General features: G+C 40.0%; 4 protein-coding genes across 5 annotated transcripts; all 4 read left to right on the top strand.

The window, feature by feature from the left end:
* Nucleotides 1-1,259: 1,259 nt before the first annotated feature.
* Nucleotides 1,260-4,513, top strand: bloc1s4 (biogenesis of lysosomal organelles complex-1, subunit 4, cappuccino). The gene is made up of 5 exons (XM_079288388.1): nt 1,260-1,621; nt 2,582-2,653; nt 2,770-2,871; nt 3,325-3,459; nt 3,595-4,513. Exons 1-5 carry the CDS (start codon nt 1,304-1,306, stop codon nt 3,691-3,693), a joined length of 726 nt encoding a protein of 241 aa, XP_079144514.1. The 5' UTR covers nt 1,260-1,303; the 3' UTR covers nt 3,694-4,513.
* Nucleotides 4,514-6,365: 1,852 nt separating this feature from the next.
* On the top strand, nt 6,366-9,919 carry LOC306791097 (nuclear transport factor 2-like). The gene is made up of 5 exons (XM_079287723.1): nt 6,366-6,414; nt 8,685-8,805; nt 9,228-9,299; nt 9,468-9,566; nt 9,780-9,919. The coding sequence occupies exons 2-5, from the start codon at nt 8,701-8,703 to the stop codon at nt 9,894-9,896; spliced, it is 393 nt and encodes a 130-aa protein (XP_079143849.1). The 5' UTR covers nt 6,366-6,414; nt 8,685-8,700; the 3' UTR covers nt 9,897-9,919.
* A 376-nt stretch (nt 9,920-10,295) lies between these two features.
* On the top strand, nt 10,296-14,616 carry rrm2b (ribonucleotide reductase M2 b). Its single transcript, XM_079288324.1, has 9 exons — nt 10,296-10,457; nt 10,941-11,105; nt 11,402-11,518; nt 11,657-11,790; nt 12,196-12,290; nt 12,695-12,828; nt 13,173-13,277; nt 13,433-13,546; nt 13,842-14,616. Exons 1-9 carry the CDS (start codon nt 10,410-10,412, stop codon nt 13,992-13,994), a joined length of 1,065 nt encoding a protein of 354 aa, XP_079144450.1. The 5' UTR covers nt 10,296-10,409; the 3' UTR covers nt 13,995-14,616.
* A 288-nt stretch (nt 14,617-14,904) lies between these two features.
* mtdha (metadherin a) lies at nt 14,905-21,967 on the top strand. 2 transcript variants are annotated; one of them, XM_079287917.1, is made up of 12 exons: nt 14,905-15,265; nt 16,136-16,234; nt 16,317-16,428; nt 16,673-16,840; nt 17,009-17,059; nt 17,349-17,510; nt 18,258-18,335; nt 18,491-18,562; nt 18,756-18,883; nt 19,137-19,247; nt 19,387-19,486; nt 19,622-21,967. In XM_079287917.1, exons 1-12 carry the CDS (start codon nt 14,915-14,917, stop codon nt 19,687-19,689), a joined length of 1,500 nt encoding a protein of 499 aa, XP_079144043.1. In that variant the 5' UTR covers nt 14,905-14,914; the 3' UTR covers nt 19,690-21,967. The 2 variants fall into 2 exon arrangements, with proteins under 2 accessions (XP_079144043.1, XP_079144042.1); XM_079287916.1 differs by having other exon boundaries at nt 18,255-18,335.
* The last annotated feature ends 881 nt before the right edge of the window (nt 21,968-22,848 follow it).

Here is a 22,848-nt window from a genome sequence, read left to right as displayed (position 1 = left end):
AGTGTATTGGTTCACCACAAATCCTGGATGTCTTAACTGTCAGTCTTTGCTATCAGTGTCTTTTACAGAAACTTTAAATCATGGGAAATCGACATATAAAGTATAAAAGTAAATAGCAGACATGCACATGCAGTGGGTCCTTCTCGATTGAAATAGTTTTAGCACTGATGAGTGAAAGAATAACTATGCTGTGCTCACATGTGACACAGATGGTCAGCTGGCAATTTGAGTATCAAGTGTAGAACGATTAAAGCTGACAAAGTCCTGTTAAAGATTACATTTTAAAAGAACATCAAAAATAAGGAAATTCCAAATTTGATGTGCAAAAAAATACTCAAATGGGATCACTTGACCATGTTTAAATATGTATTTTATTTTGAAGGGGGATTCATTGCTGCATCTTCTCTCCAAATAAGTGGATCAATTCTATTTGACAATTAGTATGTTGAAAGGTGTGACAAACTTTCTTATAACCAATGCCATAGTTAATGTCTGCATAACAGTTTCCATGCAGTAATTCTGACTGCCATCTGCTGGCCGAGACTGCAACATAGCATGTCATGAAATGTACAATACAGGCAATGAAAATCAGTATCACAAAATACTGACATCTGCATTTTATCATTGACATGACCATTTTTTCAGATCAAGACTTTGCTTCAAGCCATTTTTTTTAAATAACACATCCCAACTGCAGATGTATACCACAGTGTTAATGATTACCATTCTGTTTCATTTGCTTCAGGGTTTGTGCTTTGTATTTGCTTTGACTTCAATCAATATGTTTATCGAATATTTATATGAAATCGGGACCAAGAGTAAAAATTTTGACCATGTTTTAGTGTCATGCCAGAGGTACGAGGCAGAGAGAAAAATATTAAAAAGTGATCTAAGAGAGTTGGGAGAGGAGAATATAACTGATATATTAAAGAAAAGCTTTGGTGAAGAGTGTTGGAAGCCTCTTTTTGAGTTTTTAGAGGCAACAAGACGAGTGAATAGAATTTGAGAATTATATTAGTTTTATTTTGGTTTGTTTTGTTTTGTGTTTGTTTGTTTGTTTGATTTTGTATTAGATAAGTATTCCTTAGTCCACACTCCAGATTAGTGGGTGGCGGTAATGCACCTAAAAGTTGTTTGCCAACCGCCATTAAAAACAAAAGAAGAAGAAGAAGTAAAAATTTGCTTCTGCTTTGTTCGCGCTGCACTGTTTTGACCCTTACGAGTCACCATCGGCCGAGCAACACACGTGATCCAGTCAGTTGACAGGGCAAAACTCAGCAGTTGATCAGAAAGACAAGGCGATATGGACCATCATCGGGTTGACAGGGTGGGCCTTCTGTCTCCCCTGGAGGAGTCCAGCGCTGAGATAAGTCGGGACAGCGGCATCGTGTCGCAAAGTGCGAGCAGCTTGTCCATGGTGAGCGAAACCCTCAGCAGCGGTACCGTGTCGCAGAGCCCCAGCTTTGGCGCAGCCGCCAACGGTATTCCTCAAAGCCCGAGTCTCAGCGAGGCAGCGGAGCCCGGGACACCCGACCAGCAGTACCCGGAGCAGGACGACGAGGTCCTGAGACACACCGCCCTCAGCTACTCCTCCTACATCAAGGCGACAGCTGGAGAAGAGGTATGTGTGCACATGGTTAGCTTCTTGTTTACGAAGGAACGTTAATGTAGCACACACTTATATTACTGCAGTGTGTATACTTGGCTAATTGATTGCTGCAGGTAACTAGCGGTGCAGGTATGGACCAAAGACTGAACATGATTGGTTGCTGGGTCTGTCGTCAAAACGGTGAAGTCCAGGTCCTAAAGTGTGTATCTTCTACTCTTAAACTAGACAACATTAGGGGGAGTTTAAAGGGGTACTCCATGAAGTTCAGTACTATTCAGCCTGTGAAACTAGAGAGAGGTCGACTATGTTACATTGGAGCGAGCTGTCAAAGATTAAAAAGAAGTAACCCAGATGATGTCATCGTGTTATCTCGCTCAGATGGATGTTTTCCTCCCTTTTTTGGTTTTACGCACAGCAAAGTCTTCCCGTGTAAATGTAATAATATGTGCTATCGTGTTTTCCTCCCGGTAACACGGTGTGATTGGATGCTGTCAGACTGATTTAAAGTATATCTGGGTTTTTTTAGGAAAAAGCAGATTTTGATACACTTTGACAAGACTTACAAGTCAAAAGTGAAGTCACGAGAAATTGGAGTCATGACTCAAGACCGACTTACTTGAGTCCAAGTCATGCGACGTTCAAATAAAACTAATAAAGATGAACATAAATTGCCGAACTGACAGTCGGTTGATAACAATGTCAACACCAAAAAGTGCACGTCTTCAGCTTAAGGAGACAGTTGACTCGTTTTTGTAGACTGACCACATTGCTGTCAATAACTGGAAATTCGTGATACCTTGTTTTGGCCCTGTGGTCTCAATTTAAAGGTTTTTTATTGAATTCCAGCTGGAACTGGTGTTGAAGGGCACAGAAACTGTCACATAAGCTGGTTCAGTTTATTCTGTGTATTTTCAGTAGCTATGGTTTCTACATAGTTTTCGTGACTTTTCTTTTCAATGATTTCTCCTCTAGATACTGTGCTTGGACAAGAGCTTGGACGAAATGCTGACGAGAGTAGATGAGTTTGTTGGAATGCTGGATATGGTAAGCCAAGTCAGGCTATTACACTGATAAATCGTATGAATGCACTGTATCTAATTTTTGTTTATTAATATGCCTATTTGTTTCTCACGTCCTTTTTGTGTTTTTTTCCCCTCTAGATCCGAAATGATACCTCCCAGATAGTGAATGAAAACCTACCTCAAATCCAGCAGAAGTCTGATGAAATGAGACAAATATACAGAAGAATTGATAAGTTAGAGGTAAGTGATTATTTTCATTTTTGCAAGATTGAATACTAGCTTAATAATGCTACTTAAATAATACTACAAAGTAGTTGGTGTTTTCATACAGGGTTGTAACTTGTCCATTCATCATCTAAAGTCTTTTTTGTTAAATTCACAAAGAAATGGTCACAAAAATGTTCCGGCAATGTAATATTTCTCAATTTATTCTATTGTTATTATTTTTAGTATTGGATTCTCCTTATTATTTTTTTTAATTCAGTTATTTCAAATGTATTTTACGAGTTTACTAATCTGCCTACTATTTAAAAAAATAAAATAACAAATATCACATTATTGTGAAACTTTTAGTTTTATGTCGGTGTGATGTTGAATTGTCTTCAATGCAGTTTTTATCACGAATAAATGCTGCACATAATCTCTGTTTGATCAGGTTTTTGATGTATTAATATTATGCTGGTGTGTCTGCAGGCCTTTGTGAAGATGGTGGGGGCCAACGTCAATGCAATGGAGGAGCAGGTCACGCAGGCAGAGGGAGACCTAGGAACACTTCCGGGTGCTTTCAAGAAGATCCTCCGCACAATGAGTGTACCGGGCTTCTTAAACGTGAGCGCGCCTTCATGTAGTTGAAATAGCCAGTGGACTATGGTGTGAAACAGGGACCCTTTTCCAATAAACATTTAATATCTACTCCAGGCAGTGCTATTGGATAATTAGGATTCATTTATTGTCTCTTCACAGAAACCGGCCAGCCCAAGGAGACCAGCACCACATCAGCGTCAAGAGATCCCCAGCGTGTTCCAGACGGACGATTACTTCACATCCCAGCCAGAGCAGTGACGCGCTAAAACATGCAACACATCACATGGTTCTAACCTCAGAGGTCTGTTGGGTGAAACTTGTAGAGACAACTTTTACTGCCATCCACTGCAAGAGGATCTTTTGGTGCGGCGGCCTCAAACGAAGCAATAGCAGCCTTTTCTGAACAAGTCACTGGAAGTGGACTGTGGGAAGACTGCATTTTTTGAGTGTCATTTTCCTGGCAGTAAGAGCACTGAACTGTAGCAAAATGATTTTAAAAGTGCCTAAATGGGTCCTATCTCTGTCAACGACGTCAGACGTCCGATTTGTGACGAGCCAGGAGGACAAAGTCATCCCACTTGCCAATATGCTGCTGTAAACAAGGCACAACAGAAGTATTTGTGAAGATCTTAAGATGTATTGCGTAACGAATTAACCCAGCTTTGTTTTTTTATAAATTACATTTCTGTTACTGGTGTTTGTAAAAACGTGCACGCTGTTAATTAATTAATTAATTTATCTGTATTTCCAATGTCTCATCACTCTCCCCGAGCAATGCGGATCTCATCCAGTTCAGCATCTAACGTCTCCCGTTTTCATAATATTTGCTTTGTTGTTAGCCTGAGTTACTGGCTATGGATGACAGTTGCCTCATTGACATGGGGCTACATATTTGATAGCACCTTTTCAATAAAAGCACACTATAGTTGAGTTGTTAGTGTATAGTTCATGATGAAAGTTTGTGCCAGGCTTGGAGCCTCGATGGAGTTTTGTAACAATAACTGGAGGTTGCTTGGGTCTCGTTCATGGGAGACGATACCTATGAGTTGTTATTTGATTCTTTATTTGCCAAAATAGTTAGGAATGAAGATGTTAAGTTTGGTATGTGTTTTTTTTTTTTACAACCAGACTAATAAAAGACTAGTTTAAATGGTTTGATTCTTTGAGCCTGAGTTCAGTTTTTCAGGCAGATTTCTGCATACAAATCCCGCCTCCTTTCCTGGGATTGACGGCCCGAACATCCAACCATCCATATCAGGCTCAGGCCGTTGAGCTTGTTGGAGACGGGACAAATCGGGGAGGAAAAGCTTCTTACAGACCAACAATATCAATTAGACTTGGCCTTCATTGGTCAGCTGTAATCGACGTCATCGGTTTGTCATATCTCCGAGGAAGCGGGAATGGGGAGCTGAGAGAAGCATTACTAAATTTATTCAGGGCTTTGATGAGAACCATTATGGATTATGGTTGCATGGTGTACGACACAGCAGCAAAAAGTAATTTCGAAAAATTAGACTACAACACAGAGCCATAAGACTTAGTTTGGGAGCAGTCAAAACCACACCCATCAATGCATTGCTAGTGGAATTCAGGTAACTGCCATTACATCTGAGGAGAACTAAGACTTAACGTAAATATAGCACCGACTGTTCTGTACAATTGTTGGGAGGACTCGACATTCTCTGGTAAAAGCTTTGGATGGGAAACATTTCAAATGAGATATTATACAACATAGTCCAGCAGCACAACCCAAGGTACATTTAGAGATAATCGAGAAGAGAATGGACTGAGTGGAACGTTGACATCGGATACTTGGTTCAAGATTACCTGAAGAAAAGCTATTGTAGTTATCTATAAATAGATATACAGATGGATCAAAACACTCAGATAATAATCATGTAGGAGTGGGCATATACATTCCAGAGTTCAACAAAGGAATTGTTAAAAGAATTAGTGTACACAGAAGAACTGACAGCAGTAATCCTCAGTCTTCAGTGGGTGGAGGAGGTTAAACCAATGAAAGTAGTAATATGTTCAGATTCTGCAGCTGCAATACAAAGTATACAATCCGCGCAAACAGTATGAGAGGATCGTTTAACTGTTTATATGTCTGAACTTAACAACATTTAGGGATAGATGTGCATTTCTGTTGGGTACCGGCTCATGTTGGAATAGAAGGAAGGGATGTTGCAGAGAAACTTGCCAAAAGCGCATTCAACAAAAATGATATTGTAGAAATTTGTTTTGGGAGGTCAGAAGCAAAATCAGTAATACAGCACGGAATAACGACATCTTGGCAGGAAATTTGGAATACTGACAAGAGTAGAAATTATAACAAAATTCAGATGTCAGTGAGAGTGAGAAGTGATGGAAGTAAATGTCGAAAAGAAGATGTTGCAAAGATAAAGACTGAAGGGCAGTGTGGTCGCTTTAGGAAGAGCATCAAAGGACTGTTAGAGACAGGGGACAAACAAGTTCAGGTTAAAAGGGTTTTATTAAAATTGTTGAATGGAACAGGTTTAATATCCAAAATATAACTTCTGTATGAAGTCTTTTTTCTTTTAATTTATTTTATTTATAATAAGAATGTTATTGTGTTATTCAAACACATAATATAAAAATCTGTGCAATACAAACAATTATTCTACCTGTATATATAGTATTTTAGTTATTGTGGATCTTTTTACTTTTCTGTTTTATTATTTATAATACTTGTTTTGATCTTGTTTTTTTACTATGCCTCTTGTTTGTACTATTCTGTATGCTGCTGTAATCCTGTAAATGTCCCCGCTGCGGGACTAATAAAGGATTATCTTATTTTATGTTAACAATTGTCATAAAGTCCTGACGCTACACACTCCGGTACACTAGGTGGCACCATGCAGTTTAAACGCTGGTTTGTATTCCGCCAATAAGCTGAAAACAAGGAGAGGAAGCGGGAACTCGGTTGGATCCATCTTCATGCAGCGGATTGAAAAAGTAAGCTGAAATTTACGGACACGGTAAAAAAAGAAACTGTTTAAGTAAAATTTCCCGACAACAAGTTGTGATAACGTGTTTTTGTTGAGACGAGTACAACGAAGATAGAATCGCAGATCTGTGCGCTAACGTTAGCCATGATTTACTTCTCACTGCCGCTGTCTGGCTCGCGTGCTCAACAGTGGACACATTTTTTGGGGTTAGTTTTTAGTTTGACAGTGGCTGTAGTAGCTAATTCCCTAAAGACCCTCAGCAGGAAGGACGGCTCATCTAAAGTAACTAACTTATATGTCGAACCACTTTTTGTTCAAGTTGAAGTTTGATCTGACTAACTAGGCTCGTTCGCGATGAACTGCGCCTCGCCTGTGAAGTAGACGAGAGGAAGCGGCAGCAGGGGGCGTTGAAACTATTGTGAAGTCGGACAGTTTTCTGCCGCCTTCAAAGATTAAACAGGAAGTCACAGAAACTGTTACTTCCTGTTAGATTTGTAGGCTGCTTGTAGTTTGCAGACTTCGTTCGGATTTATTCATGTGTGTTTGTAAATATATATTTGTGTGAAAATGTGCGTGTATTGTATGTTATCTTTTGTTATTTTTATGTCTGCCTGTGAAACACTTTGCTGCTCGTTTTGATATGTTTTATAAATAAGCTTTATTATTATCATCAATCACACAATATATGTTTTTAGATGAAGCCTTCATCACACAACATGCGACTAATGGCCAACAATCGAGCATGAAATATTACAATGAAACAGAAAATTAGGATTTTCTACAAAACGTGATCTTTGTTGTCAAATCAAAGAGCCAATCAGCTCTTTGATCCGGAGACAGCCAGGCGTTTCCCATCATGCATTGGGTCATGCAGTCGGTGTAGAGCAACTCGAACAAGCCTATTCTCAAGTCCTGGGACCACCATCACCACCACGTCACTGTCCAAATCTCTCATACTGTTTCTAATCATCACACAGTTTTGTATTCATTTTCTGATTTCTGTATTCAACACAATTGAAAGTAAATGTGAAAAATACACATCGAGTTGTGTTGGTCTTATATACAGGGTCATAAATGTAGGGTCACATGAGGCTCTGAGGTTTGGTGGATTTTCATTAACCTGCAGCAGAATAGCTTTTTCTGGCTCTCTTTTATGAACGCTTCCTATCAATTGGGCCAAGACTTTAGTCTGAGCTTTGCGCTATCGTCAGCGAAGCCATGATTGTGTAACTAGGATTCAAGGATAACTCTTTTCCTTCTGCAACACGGGGTTGCATACAAAATACAGTTGCAGCCCATTTGCTACACATGGGAAAACAAAACAAAAACAGTTGTGCCTTCTTTTTTTAACTCAGGAGGAATGCAAACAGCAGCAACAAGAGCCACGATGGAGCCTCGAGCCCAATACTACAAAGGGTGTTCAACGTACCCATGATATCTTTCTCTTATCTCGCTAAACTAACGCTGTTAACCGTGATCGTGCAAAGTGATCCCACTAAGGTGGTTATCAACCATGGGTTTCTCAATCTGGTTATAAGCGCGGTCAAATAGAAGGGTCGGTGTTTGCAGCATATGATCAATCACCAAATGGAGAGGTCAGCAGAGTGACATATTTTACCAACTAAGGGAACGCTAGTATTAAGACAAATACTATGAAGTTAAACTCGGTTTAAACTGATAAATACAGAAAGGACGGCTGACAAAAAGATTGCAGACTGTGTGAATGCGTAAATTAATAGGCTTATAATATCACCGTCCCCTCTGGAGCATGAGTTGATCATACTATAATTACATGTCTACAAATAGTTTAATACTATTGGTGTAGCCTAATCTTTTTCAAGTTTGAATGTCAACATTATGAATGAAGTTTCGAACCTCCCAGAGTCTGTTTCACACTGCCGGGGTGCAGAATAATGCAAAAAGAATTGCCATACATGCCATAAGAAGACCTCTAAGCAACACATTAATTAAATGGATTACACCCATGTATCATTTTTTTCTTCCAGCAGTTTAAACTGTTGCTTTTAATTTGGATTTCTTTTGTTTTGGCTTTAACTTCTTCGTATTTGTGTAACATTATCTAACGATCCTTGTACCGAGTTTATGTTGGTCAGTAGGCGGTGCTTTTACACCAGTTGATCTCTTATCTTGATGATCGTCTCACAGTCTGCTCCCCACAAATTAATAATAGTTAATCCGATCCCTATCCTTCCCCCGATGTTGTGTCTGCATGAGTTCAGCCTACTGCAACTTTGACGAGACTCTTCTCTTTCACAGATCCAAAGCTTCACAGATGGCCTGCGAGAAAGAAATATGGCAAAAGATTGGAGAGAGCTTTGTCCAAGAATATTATAACCAGTTTGACAATACCAACAGGACAACTCTGGGTAACCTATATGTAAGTGTTTTCAGTGTCCATTTAATGATTTTTGATATACTTCAGCATGTGGTGTCAACACTAACAAACCAAATTTCATCACACTTGATAACCACAGTTGAAGTTACTGTTGTAAACAATGAAGAACATTCATGGTGAAAATATATATGTATATATTTTTGTATTTTATTTATATATATATATATATATATATATTTGTGTGCATGTATTTAATGTAAATAAAGGACTGCATTAGCTTGAAACCTCACTCGTGGATGTACTGATATATTGCACGTCAGGGAGCCACAGTGTGGACCTTTTTTTATTTCTATCAACATTGCCGTCTTGTTTTTGGTCTCGTGCTTTCAGTGTTTCTTTGGATGTGAGCGACCCCTCTACATTGCTTTTCATGTACTTAATGTTAACATGCTTTTTTTTCTTAGAGTGCTGATGCCTGTTTGACGTGGGAGGGTTCAGTTTTTCCAGGGAAAGAAGCCATTTCTGGCAAATTAGCAGTAAGTATCTCTTCTTACTTTTTATATTTATCAATTTTTATTATTTTTTTTAAAGTACTACAGGTTAGTAATAACAGAATAAAGTAGCAGAGACATTTACTGGTGTGTGTGTGTTATGGTACATTTAATTAATAAATAAATAAAATAAATGTTGTTTCCAATCCACAGAGTTTGCCATTTAAGTCTATTAAGCACATTATCACAGAACAAGACTTCCAACCCACTATAGACAGTTCTATCTTCATCATGGTGTTTGGACAGTTGAAGGTAAGCTGGAACATTTTAGCACAAACTCAGTCTGGTTATCAACTGGCTGTCATTGCTAATTGTCTCAAAACACTTTTACTTTGAATATTGCATGTATGATCAAATATTTTTTTGTAAATAAACCCTGTGTGATGTATGTATAGTACATTTCTGCTTTAGCTTACATCACATTTTAAGTAATCATTGTGCTAACGGATACTTTCTCTGCAACAGGTAGACGATGATCCACCAATGGCCTTTCATCAGGTGTTTATGCTGAAGAGCATGCCACCCACATGGGTCTGCACAAATGATGTGTTCCGGTTGGGGATACACAACATACCATCGTAGCGATCAGATTTTTATTGGTTAACACACATTGAAATCCGGCACAGAATTCATACAATGGTTAAGGTGTCATTGAAAATTGAAGAGATTATATTCAATAGTTCCTCCGTGTTTACAATAAGCATGCTAATTGTATTAAATATGTCAAATTGCATTCCTGTCCAATAAAAGGATTTCAGTCTGAACTTCTGGCTGTATTTTCTTGTTTTACTCATTGTGCCCATGCCAAAGTATGATGAGTAGAAGGGAAGTAAGTGGGTGTCAGCAGAGTCTAGCTTAGTCATGAGGGGGACTTCTACCATTTTACTCTGTAACGTTAGATTATGAGGTTTTGTAATGTAGCAGGCTTTGTGTATGAGCACTAGAGGCGCTGCACCGCCTCTCTGGGTGCTGGTTTAAAGGGTTTAACCAACAACGCTACAGCGGCACTCACTCACACACAATGACATGAGACGGACTACAAGCTGGAAGAAACGAATTCTCAACACCGAATGACTTCAGACTTCTCCTCCGGAAATGGACGTGATGAATTTAGACTTGCGATCTGATAACCTTCAAGAGTCGGTAAGCAGCTTCAGTACACTAACGTTACTGTGAAGTGTATCTAGAATATACGTATCTTCTGGCAACTTACATGGAGGCGTGTTAGCTTGAAGGTAAAGACTTAACTAACTTAACGTTACATGAGTTTTAAGTTAGTACAGATAAATAACAAACATTTGAGCTGTGGCCTTGTCTGATCACGTGACGTTAAGCTAGCTAGCTCGCCTGTCAGTGACGACGTTGGCGGATGCAGTTGAGAAAATAAAATAAATAATAATAATGTTAAATTGGTTTAAGCAGTTATAAAGTAACGAAATAGAAACGCTAGCAATTATAATTGACGTTAGTTCTCTAAATAAATAAAAACGAAGTGATATTTGGCATGTCCTTTGTTTTGGATGTTTAGATTTGAATGAAGGAAAAACTCCGTTGAGACACATAATAAAATACCAATGATGTGAGGTGAAATGATGTTTACGTATACTGTGTTGTGGCTCTTTGTAGAATGGCTTCAAAGATAAAGACCCAGACTGCCCAAATGTGTCCGAGAAAGAGGAGGAACCTCTGCTCCGGGAGAACCCCAGACGGTTCGTCGTGTTCCCCATCCAGTACCCCGACATCTGGAAGATGTACAAGCAGGCACAGGCCTCCTTCTGGACGGTGGAGGAGGTGGGTACCAGCTATTGTGCACCAGGAAATATGGTCATTTTAGTGTTTATTCAGTTAGTTTAAAGGGGAAGTTTTACTGCCCAAATGTACCTTGATGAGAACACAACACAACAACTTAAGTTTCATTCTGTTTGAGGTCAAATAAATACTAATGAAGTAACAAAAAAGATGATTCCCACAAAGTACTATACATGTTGCTGCCCTCCACAAAAAATAAAATAAACACGGAGTCATCCACCTCACCCAGCGGAACAATCTATGAGACAGACCTCTGTACTGTTGATGTTGTCTTTCAGGTTGATCTGTCCAAAGACTTGCCACACTGGGATCGTTTGAAACCTGAGGAGAAACACTTCATCTCCCATGTCCTAGCCTTCTTTGCTGCAAGTGATGGCATCGTCAATGAGAACCTGGTCAGGGATTTCACTCGGCTGTAACAGATGTTTAAACACAGCCACGAATGGATTGAGATCAGATGACAGTTTGTAATAGAATAATGTGCCGGGGTAAAAGTATTTTTTTCGTGCTGATGTTTCCGTCTCATCTGGCAGGTGCAGAGGTTCTACCAGGAAGTTCAGGTCCCTGAAGCTCGCTCGTTCTACAGCTTTCAGATCCTCATAGAAACTGTTCATTCAGAGATGTACAGCATGCTCATCAACACTTATATCAGGGAACTGAAAGAGAGGTTAGTTTTTCTTCTCTCTTTGGTCAAGTCCTCCCTTCTGATGCTCAGTAGCACTGGTTAGATGGTAAAGATTGTGTCCATCTGTGCCTTTTAGAGCAAGTGCAGAGCCATACTCGGACAAGTTCTCCCTATATAACTAATTTGATGAAGATTTAATGTACCGACAGACGTGGAAGGCAACAATTTCATGGCCACTTCATCAACAGGCTATTCATAAAAAGTATTTGAACTCCATGTTTTAGAATATGTATTTTGTTTTACACGTTAAAATTAAATTCACTGTGTGGTCTCAATAAAGCAAAAAGGCAAGAGTCAGTACTTGTCCTAGTCAGGCCACTGTATTTGTTATGCTGGTGCTATGTGTCTATAGCTAAAGAGTCATTTTGTATTAATTGTGTGTTTCAGGGACTATTTATTCAATGCCATTCAGACGATGCCTTGTGTAAGACGAAAAGCAGACTGGGCCCTCCAGTGGATAAATGACAGCAAATCCACATTTGGTGAGGAAGATTGTAGCGACTACTATAAATGAAAAACCTGTTAAGAGGCTAAGTAGGCTCTTAACTGTGTGCAGCGTTCAAACAATCCATACCAAGTCCAGATGCATTTTATGTCAATTCTTAAAACAAAAGGAATTACAAGCAGTAACTGTACTGGACGTTCAACAGACAATATCGGAGCCTAGCTCACCTTCTCTGTCTGTATCCCACCGTCCAAGTGAGCAGATTCATGAAGTGAAACCACACCCCTGTGCCAATTACCTGAAGTGATAGTAACCAAAAGAACGTGTGCAGAGATACAACATCCAAACATATTTGAAATCACATAATGATGGGAAACTCTCACCCAGAGGAGCCGTCCATTATCTGTTACTAATAGTCGTTTTGACACTTTTTGCCCTCAGGGGAGCGGCTTGTGGCTTTTGCGGCAGTGGAGGGCATCTTCTTCTCTGGCTCATTCGCTGCCATCTATTGGCTCAAGAAGAGAGGATTGATGCCCGGCCTTACCTACTCCAACGAGCTGATTAGCAGGGATGAGGTGAGATGAATTCACAAACAAACAAAAACAAACACATAGTTTAATCTGTCAAAAGGACCAACAGTTTTGACTGCAGCTGGAATAAATTACAGTGGTGTGCAAAACGGGGATTAGGATTTAAATTGGATCTATGGCTACAAATCAGAAATCCGAGCCAGTTCACGGGGGAAGTTTAAGTTATCCATGACATCCTGCAGCACATTAGATAATACACCATATCAATCTAGAAAGGCATTGCTCTTGCATAACACTGAGGTAGCTATTATGTTGGGACACTTTTGTTTGATACACCTGTGTAGAGGTGTTTTTTATTAACTCTGACATGTTTTTGATGTGTTTCCTAGGGCCTGCACTGTAACTTTGCCTGCCTGCTGTTCAGCTACCTGGTGAATAAACCATCAGAGGACCGGGTGAAGGACATCATCACCAAAGCTGTTAGCATTGAGCAGGTGAGCTAATGTTGGAGGGAATATGCTTCACTCGACATATTGTACTTTTTTTAATGGTTATTTTACTTCGACTCCCATTGCAATAGACCAAAAGACCAAAATATTGATAACTCCCACCAGTTCTGTTCATAAGCACGTCTTGTTCGTTGTTGCAGGATTTTTTGACAGAGGCCTTGCCAGTGGATCTCATAGGAATCAACTGTTGTCTGATGAAGCAGTACATCGAGTTTGTGGCCGACCGGCTTCTCGCTGACCTCGGACTGGCAAAGGTAATTATCATAGAATAGAAATAATGAAAGCAGAATGGTCATCACTCATTGAACCCCTTTATACTGCGGTAGCTGTTACGTTAAAGCAGAAGACCGCTGGGTTGAGAAGAATTGAAGTCCACTATAAAATCTAGAGCTTTGCAAAAATGACCATAATGACAAATGCTTTACATCATTTCTGACAAAATGAATGTAATTTAATAACTTAAATAATAGTTGTGTTAATGAATTGTATTTTATGTTTGCTGTTTGTAATGGTGTGAAATGTAAGTAATCTTCTCTTCTGTAATCAAAGGTATACCAAGCTGAAAATCCATTTGACTTCATGGAGTCCATTTCACTGGAGGGGAAAACCAACTTCTTTGAGAAACGAGTAGCAGAGTATCAGAGATTTGGGGTGATGTCGAGCATGAAAGACTGTGAATTCACTCTGGATGCAGACTTCTGAAATGGAGACGAAATACTGTTGCGCAATATTTATATCGATTTATTTACTTTGAGCAGTTACTGACAAAAGTCTCTTTACAATACTATCACAGTATTACAAAGGACAAATGAATGGTTGACAGGTTAAAGCTTTTAAAGGGATTGAGAACTAAACCTGGAGTAAATTAGCAGCCAATACAGTTTGCAAAGTGAAACAGAGTAAACAAATAGATCCTTCAAGCCCTTCCCATGGCTGTTTTTCTTTTTACTGTTACAATGCAGATATGTAAATAACATAAAACACAAGTTTTGGTTCAATATAAATATCTTAATTCTTCTGTACCTAATTTGAAGATGGTTAAAGTGGCAATCTCAAAGATTATTTAAATAAATGTCTATGCTATACACACAATGGTGATTGAAAAAAAATTCTGTTCTGTTTAATTCTATTGTACACACACACAACAAATAGAAAAATCTCAAATATAATTTTTAAATCAAGCAAGACTGAAATCTTAAGGATTGCCACTTTAATATCTACAATATATTGTATCAAGTCTGCAGTTCTGGCAATGGATTGTTTTGTCATTTTTTATGTACATTAAAAATGTTTTTTATCGTAATTAAATAGTATTTGTGATGAATTACTGCATCATGTTCATTCAGCAGCTTTATTTACAAACGTTGGTGACTTATGTCAGTTATAAACACGGTGTGATTACACGGTTTAGGTCTGGTTTAATCCACGAAACTGGCTGTTATTGTGGACTTTCAAACTGTAAGAATAAATCAGTGGTTTATAGACTGCTGTGAAGTCTAGTTTTGTTGTGATTCTCCCAGCAGTCAGATCCGATTAGCCACTCCCCCGTTAGCATACGGACGCTGCTGCCAATGATTGCTAACAGTTAGCGTTAGCTTAGTGTTATCGCGATTTGGGGAAAGATGGCTCGGGACCTGCGAGGTTTTGCGCTAGAAAAAGCCGAGCTGCTTTCCAGCCATTTGAAGGAGCTCTTGTCTTCGGGACAAGGATATGTCCGGGATCAGTTCGGGGTGGATTTGGGTCTGAAACCTGACGTGTACCCGACGTGGGTCATCCTGTCTACGGCCGCGTCCGGTCTGCTGCTGCTGCTCTGTCTGTCCTGGGCCGCCGTCTGTGGCGGTCTGTTCCCCGGGAAAAAGCGGGGATCCCCGGGCATCCGAGGCAACAGTGAGCCCGGCAAGGAGGCCACTTTTGCTCAAACTGCTAAACCAGAAGAACAAAAGAAGAAGAACAAAAAGAAACCGCTTGAGAAGGTACCGTGACCCAGTTACGTACAATCACGGCTCATCAAAACAAGTGCGTCTATTTATTGACGTGTCAAAAAACAATTAACTTCGTTTTAACGCTTAACAGAAGTGTTTATTCAGTTGACATTAACGTTAGGCTTGTGTGTGTGTATGTATAGATATATAAGCATACACACACCCTGTGTGTCCTCATTGTTGTATCAAAAAAGTTACATGTAATGTTAGGTCATTTCACTTTGCTGCCATACACCATTAGCGTTACAGCCCACTTTGTTGAATAAACAAGCTAACGTTACCTAAGGACAATCACGTCCATACTGACACAAATATATCAGTTAACGTTAGCTAATTGAATCACGGCTTCTTGCTGAGAAGTGGATGCTATCAACCTAGCTAACGCTAGCTGTGTGTAAACGTATTCGAATGACGAGTCATTAGCTAATGATGGTTTATGCTAGCGAGTTAAGACGTCATCGTAGGCCGACACCTGAAGTCTGATGAATGAACTGTAGCCTACTTAAACCGAGGAAATGTCACGGTTATCACACATCTGCGAACAAGGTTTACCGCTTATCAAGCTGTTAATCGTCACTATCGCTGAAACACAAGTGCAGGACTAACGGTGCGTTATATATTCGAGACCACAGGTGTCAGGTGTAACCAATTACCCAGATTTAAAAAAGTTAACAGCCATCAAATGTGTCGTTTTAGTAACACAAGTAGATGTTTCATTTAAAACAAACTTAAATGGTTTAAATATAGCGTATATACAACAAATTTAGAATTCCGATGCACCTTGAAATTAAAAGGGAGTTAGATTATTCTGCCAATTAAAGCTGTGTGAAAGTCAATTTAACTGTCTTATTTCCCCCCCAGAAAACTCAATCCAATGGACAACCAGTGGCTGCAGCTCAAGATGCAGTTAAAGCAACAGCGGTTGTTTCCAAGCCAGCCCCACAGATCAAAACCGAGAAGGTACGTTTGAGCAGCAGCTGCCAACATTAAGTGGGTTTTTTTGTAACCCCCGTATAACTGTGGTTTCGATCTCTATCCACAGGTGCATGAGGTACAGGCCCCAGTGCAGGTGAAGAAGAACAAGAAGAAAACCAAGACAAATGTGAAACCAGTCCAGCATGCGTCTACAAATGATGGGAAGGAACCCGATGATGGTACGATTCAACTGTCAAAAGGGAAATTTCATAACAATGTCTAATTTTTAATTGTTTCACCAAGTACACACCCCTCCTGACATTAGTAATCACAACCTTTTTTTCCTGTCGTAGCCAGCCTCTTAGTTAAATAGTCCACCAAATGTCATCCAGAGTCAATGATCTAAAATACATCTTTATCATTGTTGTGCACATGGCAAGTTGCCTAACGATTTTATGTTGTTGTTTTTTTTCTGTCCACCAGGTGCATGGGAGACCAAAGTCAGTAACCGAGAGAAGAAGCAGCAGCGCAGGAAGGACAGGGGCCCCGAGGACTCTGGAAGCCCAGGAGGGGTGGAGGCTCCCAAGAGCAATGCAGAGGCCCCCGCGACCACAGCACCTGCCAACACTAAGAAGAACAGAGGAAACCATGGTATTCATCAGTGTGATGTGGCCATTTATTTAGCATACAGTGTTGCCAGGGCTAAGCTTCTCCTGCATGGAGCAGCTCGATGGGATCAGTTCACTCGTGCATAAACGAGAATTATCTTGTATTATTGAAAGTTTCTCAAGCTTATTGTTTTCCCACACTTTGTTTCAGAGTCCTTGCAGTCAAGAGCCGCTGGAAAGAGGGAGACAGCTAGTGGAGCGGGTAAAGACAAAGACAAACCGCTACTTTGTGTGACTGAGATGGGGAAACGATTCAACGTCTCCCTCTTTTCTCTTGATTTCGTTTTCTTTAGTTTTCCCAGCAAAGCTTTGTCTAATGTTAAGATGAGATGTAGGATATACGTGAAGCTGTCTTCCTGGGTTTGGTAACTGAACAAGCCTGTGTATACAATAGTTTTATTTTGGTCTGAGCTCTAAAATACAGAAGCTGCTAGACTACAGAAAGCTTCCAGTCTTGACTCCCTGTCCTCCCTCAATGTGTGTCCCCACAGTGTCCTCCAGCAGGAGAGAGGAGCCTTCAGTCAACGGTGGAGGTTGGACTGATGCGTCACGTCAGATGGGTTCTATGGAGGGAACCAAGTGGAGTGCCGTCCCCACTGCTTCCCATTACAGGGCCCCACCGAAGCCTCAGTCCTGGGGACAGGAGACACAAGGTACTACCTGGACCAGGATGAACCTTTTTTTACACAGCGAGTATAGAGTACACAGAGTCTAAACATTGAACAGGGGGATTGATCAGTCCCAGAATTATTTAAATGAGCAGCAGGGTGATCAGAGATTTTCATCCTATAATTTATCCTTTTCATCCAATTAAGCACGGCCAGTTCGACTGCTAACAATTTTATAGAAAAAAATCTAAATAATATTGAATTTGACTGAAATCAAAGTCATTTTAAAAACTACATCCAGCTGAGCCATCTGCTTGGCATAAGTATTGTAAGATACATTTGTAAAGGGGCTTTGTACGCAGGAGGTGGAATCATTAAAACTCTTAACTTTAAATCAACTGCGAGCTCAACAAAGACACCCACAACACAATATTACAACGTGCTTCATTTTATAAGGTGACATAACCGCAGGTATTACTTTCTGGAAAAGTGTCGAGTGATTTACTGTAAACGGAGCAAAGCATTGCAGCTGTCATATGAAAGCACTGAAAATAATAATCTGTGATAAAACCCTAAATAAGGCCTTGTTTTTACAGTGATGGAATATTTTTAACTGTGGAAGGCGTTTTTATACTTTTAATTGAGTGACTGACAGCACACAGCGGTTTTTTCCATCGACTCTTTGAGTGTAGAAAACAGTCTTTAAAAAATCCGAGCTCCACTGTTTGTCTGCCAGAACAGCATTGCAACCGAATATGATCAGGATGTGTGTCTGTGCGTTCTCACCAGCAGCGTGGAGTGGCATTGATGGCCGGATAAAGACTGACCTCAACCCTGTGACCTTCTCCATGCTGGGACTAAACACCACAGGTTGGTGTTGTGATCAACAGTTGGCTTTACCACCCTGTCACACCACACTCTACCTCCAGGATGCAGCTTTTATAAATGCCTCCATTTGGGGGTTTTCTAAACAATGACTAATTTCCTCTTTTTTTTTCCCATTCACTGTCCGGCTGTCTTCTTAGACCCGATATCAAACTCCATGGAGCAGCAGTGGGCGAGGCCTCCTGATGTTGACGATGAATGGTCTGGATTCAGTGAGTATTTCAGCAAGCCAATCCAACGCAGCCTTCTGCACAACAGCAGATTATAAACAAAGAAAAGTCCAAATGTTCCAATGGTTTTGTGAGATGAAGTGTAGTTTTGAAATGACATCCATGCGCAAAAGTACGCGTTTTGAATTTGTGATGTTGTATGTCACTGCCATCCTGATGATGTGGATGATCTTAGATGGGATGGCAGCGGGGGACCCCAGCTCTGACTGGAATGCCCCCGAGGAGCACTGGGGAAACTACGAGGAGCCCCCTGTGTTGGTGACACCAGCGGCTCCGCTAAAGGACCAGCCTGTCCCCAACAAGGTATCACTGACACTCACCCACGTGGCTTATCACATCTGTTAGACTTTTCTAAATTATCCCTTTGCAAGGCCTAAAAGTCCTTACAACAATAAATTTGGCTTTTTATATTCTGGATTTTATTGCCTTGTTTATTTATTTTGGCACAAGCAACATAATGCCTTTGATCCTCTCTGGTGATTCATATATTCTTGTTGTTTCCATCTCACAAAGTACTGTTACCAGAACTTGTTCATGTCTGTTTCTGTCGTGGCAGGTATCGGAGGATGAGAAGGACACCGACGATCCTTCCGGTGGAGCAGACAAATCCAAGAAGAAGAGGAAAAAGAAGATGAAAACGGAAGAGGAGGCTGCATCTGAGGCTCAGGCAAGAAAAAAACAAACATCAAGCTGTCAGATTAATATCTTGCACCAACGTATAAATAATTATTCTATTTAATTGTACATATTCACATTAAATGTAGGCTTCTCTGTTTTGTAATGTCATTGCGGTTCTTTGATTGTAGACGGTGAGCACAGTGACCCCGGTCAACGCAAAACCCAAACCCCAAGAGCCTCCTGTCATGGCCGCCAAAAAGCAGAATCCCAGCACATCGTCCTCTCAGAGTAGGTTGGCTCACACTTTTATATTCACTCACAGTGAGGGGGCGAGTCCCAAAGAGAACATGCATGGTCCAACGGTAACAATGAGATGGTTGTACATACAACTCTCTTTATTTTTCCTTTTGCATCTACTTGCAGAGAAGTCCGAGCAGACCGCGGAGCCTCCGAAGGCCTCCCAGAAGAAAAAGGTCCGAAGGGAAACATGAAGTCACACAGGTCCAGAAGGAGCATATGCAAATGATTGTAAAATGTGTCACATGCAATAATTACCAGGTACAGAGTTTCTTTTCTGAGATACATTAACAGTTCTTTAGTTACCGAAACAATATAAGAATAAAAGCAGTGGCTATCACCTGCTTGGCTAAATATAGTGATGAGCTGTGGTCCTGTGGACTCAAATCTTAACTAATTTGCACTATTTGCTACAAACTGCAACCAGAGTGGAGTTCCTGAGGGAGGTGGAGGTTCATGTTATTATCTTTTTATGGCATCAAAAGTTTATTTTTATTTTAATTTTTTCCCCCGTCCATAGGAAAATACAAAACCAGGTTTTATTTTTTTGTAATATCAAAGTGAAAGTTACAAGAGAAAGAAACCGTTTTGCTCCCCAGAATATTGCACTTTCTTTTGTTTCCCTTGCTTCTGCCCCGCTATCAATAACTGAAACGATTTTACAGAGCGATGGCCTTTAGAAGACAAAATTGTGTCGTTATGTTTTCCCTCGTTCTCTGGCTGAGGTGTGAGGACTACGCCCTGGCAGTCGGCCATGACAATAAACCTACGAGTGACTGCCGGGACAAAGTCCTGATTTGGCGAATCTCAGACTGCTGAATTACTTTTGCTCAGAAAAATGCATTTTGTACCTTTTTTTTTTTTTTTTTCTTTTTTTTTTACATTGTCGTCGCTGTAAGAAAGTATTACCACACGGAGCCGGTATGGACATGAGAAATTACCTACAACTCTTTCAACAAACAGATTACATGTGTGTGTTAAAATAGGTTTGCCTAGCCTTTAAAGTAATACCTCAAAAACATCTATCCTTTCAGTATAAACACTCACTGCCTGTAGGCTGTGTTTCTAAAAGCTCCTTTATGAAGAACGGCAGCTGTTATCAGGTTGTTTCTAAAAAAAACAAAAAAGTATTTGGTCATAGAAACTTACTCCACAACCGTCCCTGCAGCGTGATCCACCTCTTCACTGTACGTCCGTGTGTTTGTGTGTTCCAAATGTTCAATGTTTTGCCACAATCTGGCTAAATACACTCCTGCCTGAGCTTCAGAGCAGTGGGGAGAGTCATAGCGAGTTAGCCAGATTTTCTTAAAACTCCGATCAATTCAGAATACACGTGACAGCTGAAACGTAACAAATGTATCAGTTATGGATCGGATATTTTCCTCAAAGAAGACGCTTAATGATGAAATTTGGATTCACACTGAGGACTGTAGAGCACAGTAACAGTAACTGATATGAACCACCAGGAGGCAGTGTAATGTAAAGGAGTGTGGGGGGGGGGGGATTATCCCATAAAGCAGTAGCACTATTAAGTATTGTCCCCCTGCTGTTATCACTTTGAGTGTGTGTCTGTCTTTATCTGACTAGACTGTGTTGACTTATTAACTGTCCCCTCTGCACTCTTTTTTTTAATTTAATTTTTTCCTTCCAGTTTTGTGCTGGAGAAAGCCATGCCATATGTACAGATTTTAAGGGCTTTTTCCTGTTCTGTGATTGCACTGTGCAAAAAGCTGTATCGAGTTCCCTTCGATGTTGATGACTTGTTTTTTACTACCTTTTTGCAGAATGCGAAATGTATAATTTTGGGCGGTTTAAGGGGACACCCAGGATTTATGACGGGGGACTTTTCTTTTCTTTTTTTTAAACTTAAACAGACTGAACAACACGTGGATACATGACGTAGAGCAGCTTTAATCCCACATCAACATTGGTTTTAAACAAGACACACGATTACAAACAAATCCAAAAGGAATTTAACTCCGTTGCCTTAACCTGATGTTGTAAAGAAAGTGCATTGGCATCCTTTTTTATAGTTTCCAACCAACTACAAGTTTTGATGTCAGAAATTAATTTAATCTTGCATGACTTTGATAATAGTACTTCTTGTGGACATGAGATGAATGCTCTCTTGCTTTAACTGTTAGTACTTGGTTCTGGAGTACCACTCAGTGCATATACTCTCATAGCTTTTTTTAATGAGACGAATTGCAGCTTTTTCTGTTGGCACCCAATTTAGCGGACATTACCGGGAGTCCTGTTTTGTTGAAAGTCAAAGAGCCTCTGTGCTTCCAGGTGTTGATCGGCTGCTGGTTATAGTTCTTAGAGCTGATGGGACACGATGATCCGTCGCTGTGGCTTCAGGCGCCCTTTTTCTGTTTCATTTCTACTGATGATTAAAATGGATTCAATCAATTTATTTATATACTTGTCTCTAGGACACGGTTATGTCAATGATTTAAATTTTTATGGGGAGATACAGATGGTAGTTCTATGTTTGTTTGGTTAAAAATGACAAATAAATGAGAATTGCTTGATATTACCTGATCATAGAAATACATTTTTGTCTCGACTGCACACTTACTAAAACTATGGTTTGCATGATCCATTCATGTTTTGTTCTAGAAGCCTAAAGCTTAAAAGGAACATACCAAAATATATATAAGGTTATGAAATCAGTTTTTATCCTCAAGACGCGGTGATGATTTTACCACCTTTTAATCTTTTTAATCCAAAATAACCTGAAAATGGTAGAAGTATTTTTGCAGCGGAATTCCAGACAAGCACTACTGATATAAATGATTCTTTCACCCTGTCCTCTGGTGTCTTGTTTTCATGTTTTCTCTCAAACTAATCCCAAATCTGTGATTAATGAGGATTCACTGTGTCATGGAGCAAATCTGTGATTAATACAATGAGGATTCACTGTGTCATGGAGCAAATCTGTGATTAATATAATGAGGATTCACTGTGTCATGGAGCAAATCTGTGATTAATACAATGAGGATTCACTGTGTCATGGAGCAAATCTGTGATTAATATAATGAGGATTCACTGTGTCATGGAGCAAATCTGTGATTAATATAATGAGGATTCACTGTGTCATGGAGCAAATCTGTGAGCCGCCAGTGTTGTGATCGTCCCTGGTTGCAGTGACCATCCTGAGGCCAAACCGCATGGTACACTCCCAGAGCCTGACCTCCGTGTCTCCATCTCTCTGTTCATTTAGGATTTACCCGTTTTTAATCTCAATCTCTGGCTCATTCACCTTCACTTCACAGAGATATCATGTTTTTAATCATTCTTCCCTGCCAGAGGATTGTTGTACTCATCACTCCTGTTTGTGTGTGTATGAA

This window comes from Melanostigma gelatinosum (assembly GCF_949748355.1).
Source record: "Melanostigma gelatinosum genome assembly, chromosome: 17".
Classification (NCBI taxonomy): domain Eukaryota; kingdom Metazoa; phylum Chordata; class Actinopteri; order Perciformes; family Zoarcidae; genus Melanostigma; species Melanostigma gelatinosum.
The sequence above is the reverse complement of the archived record's forward strand: the minus strand, read 5'-3'. Positions and strand labels throughout refer to the sequence as shown.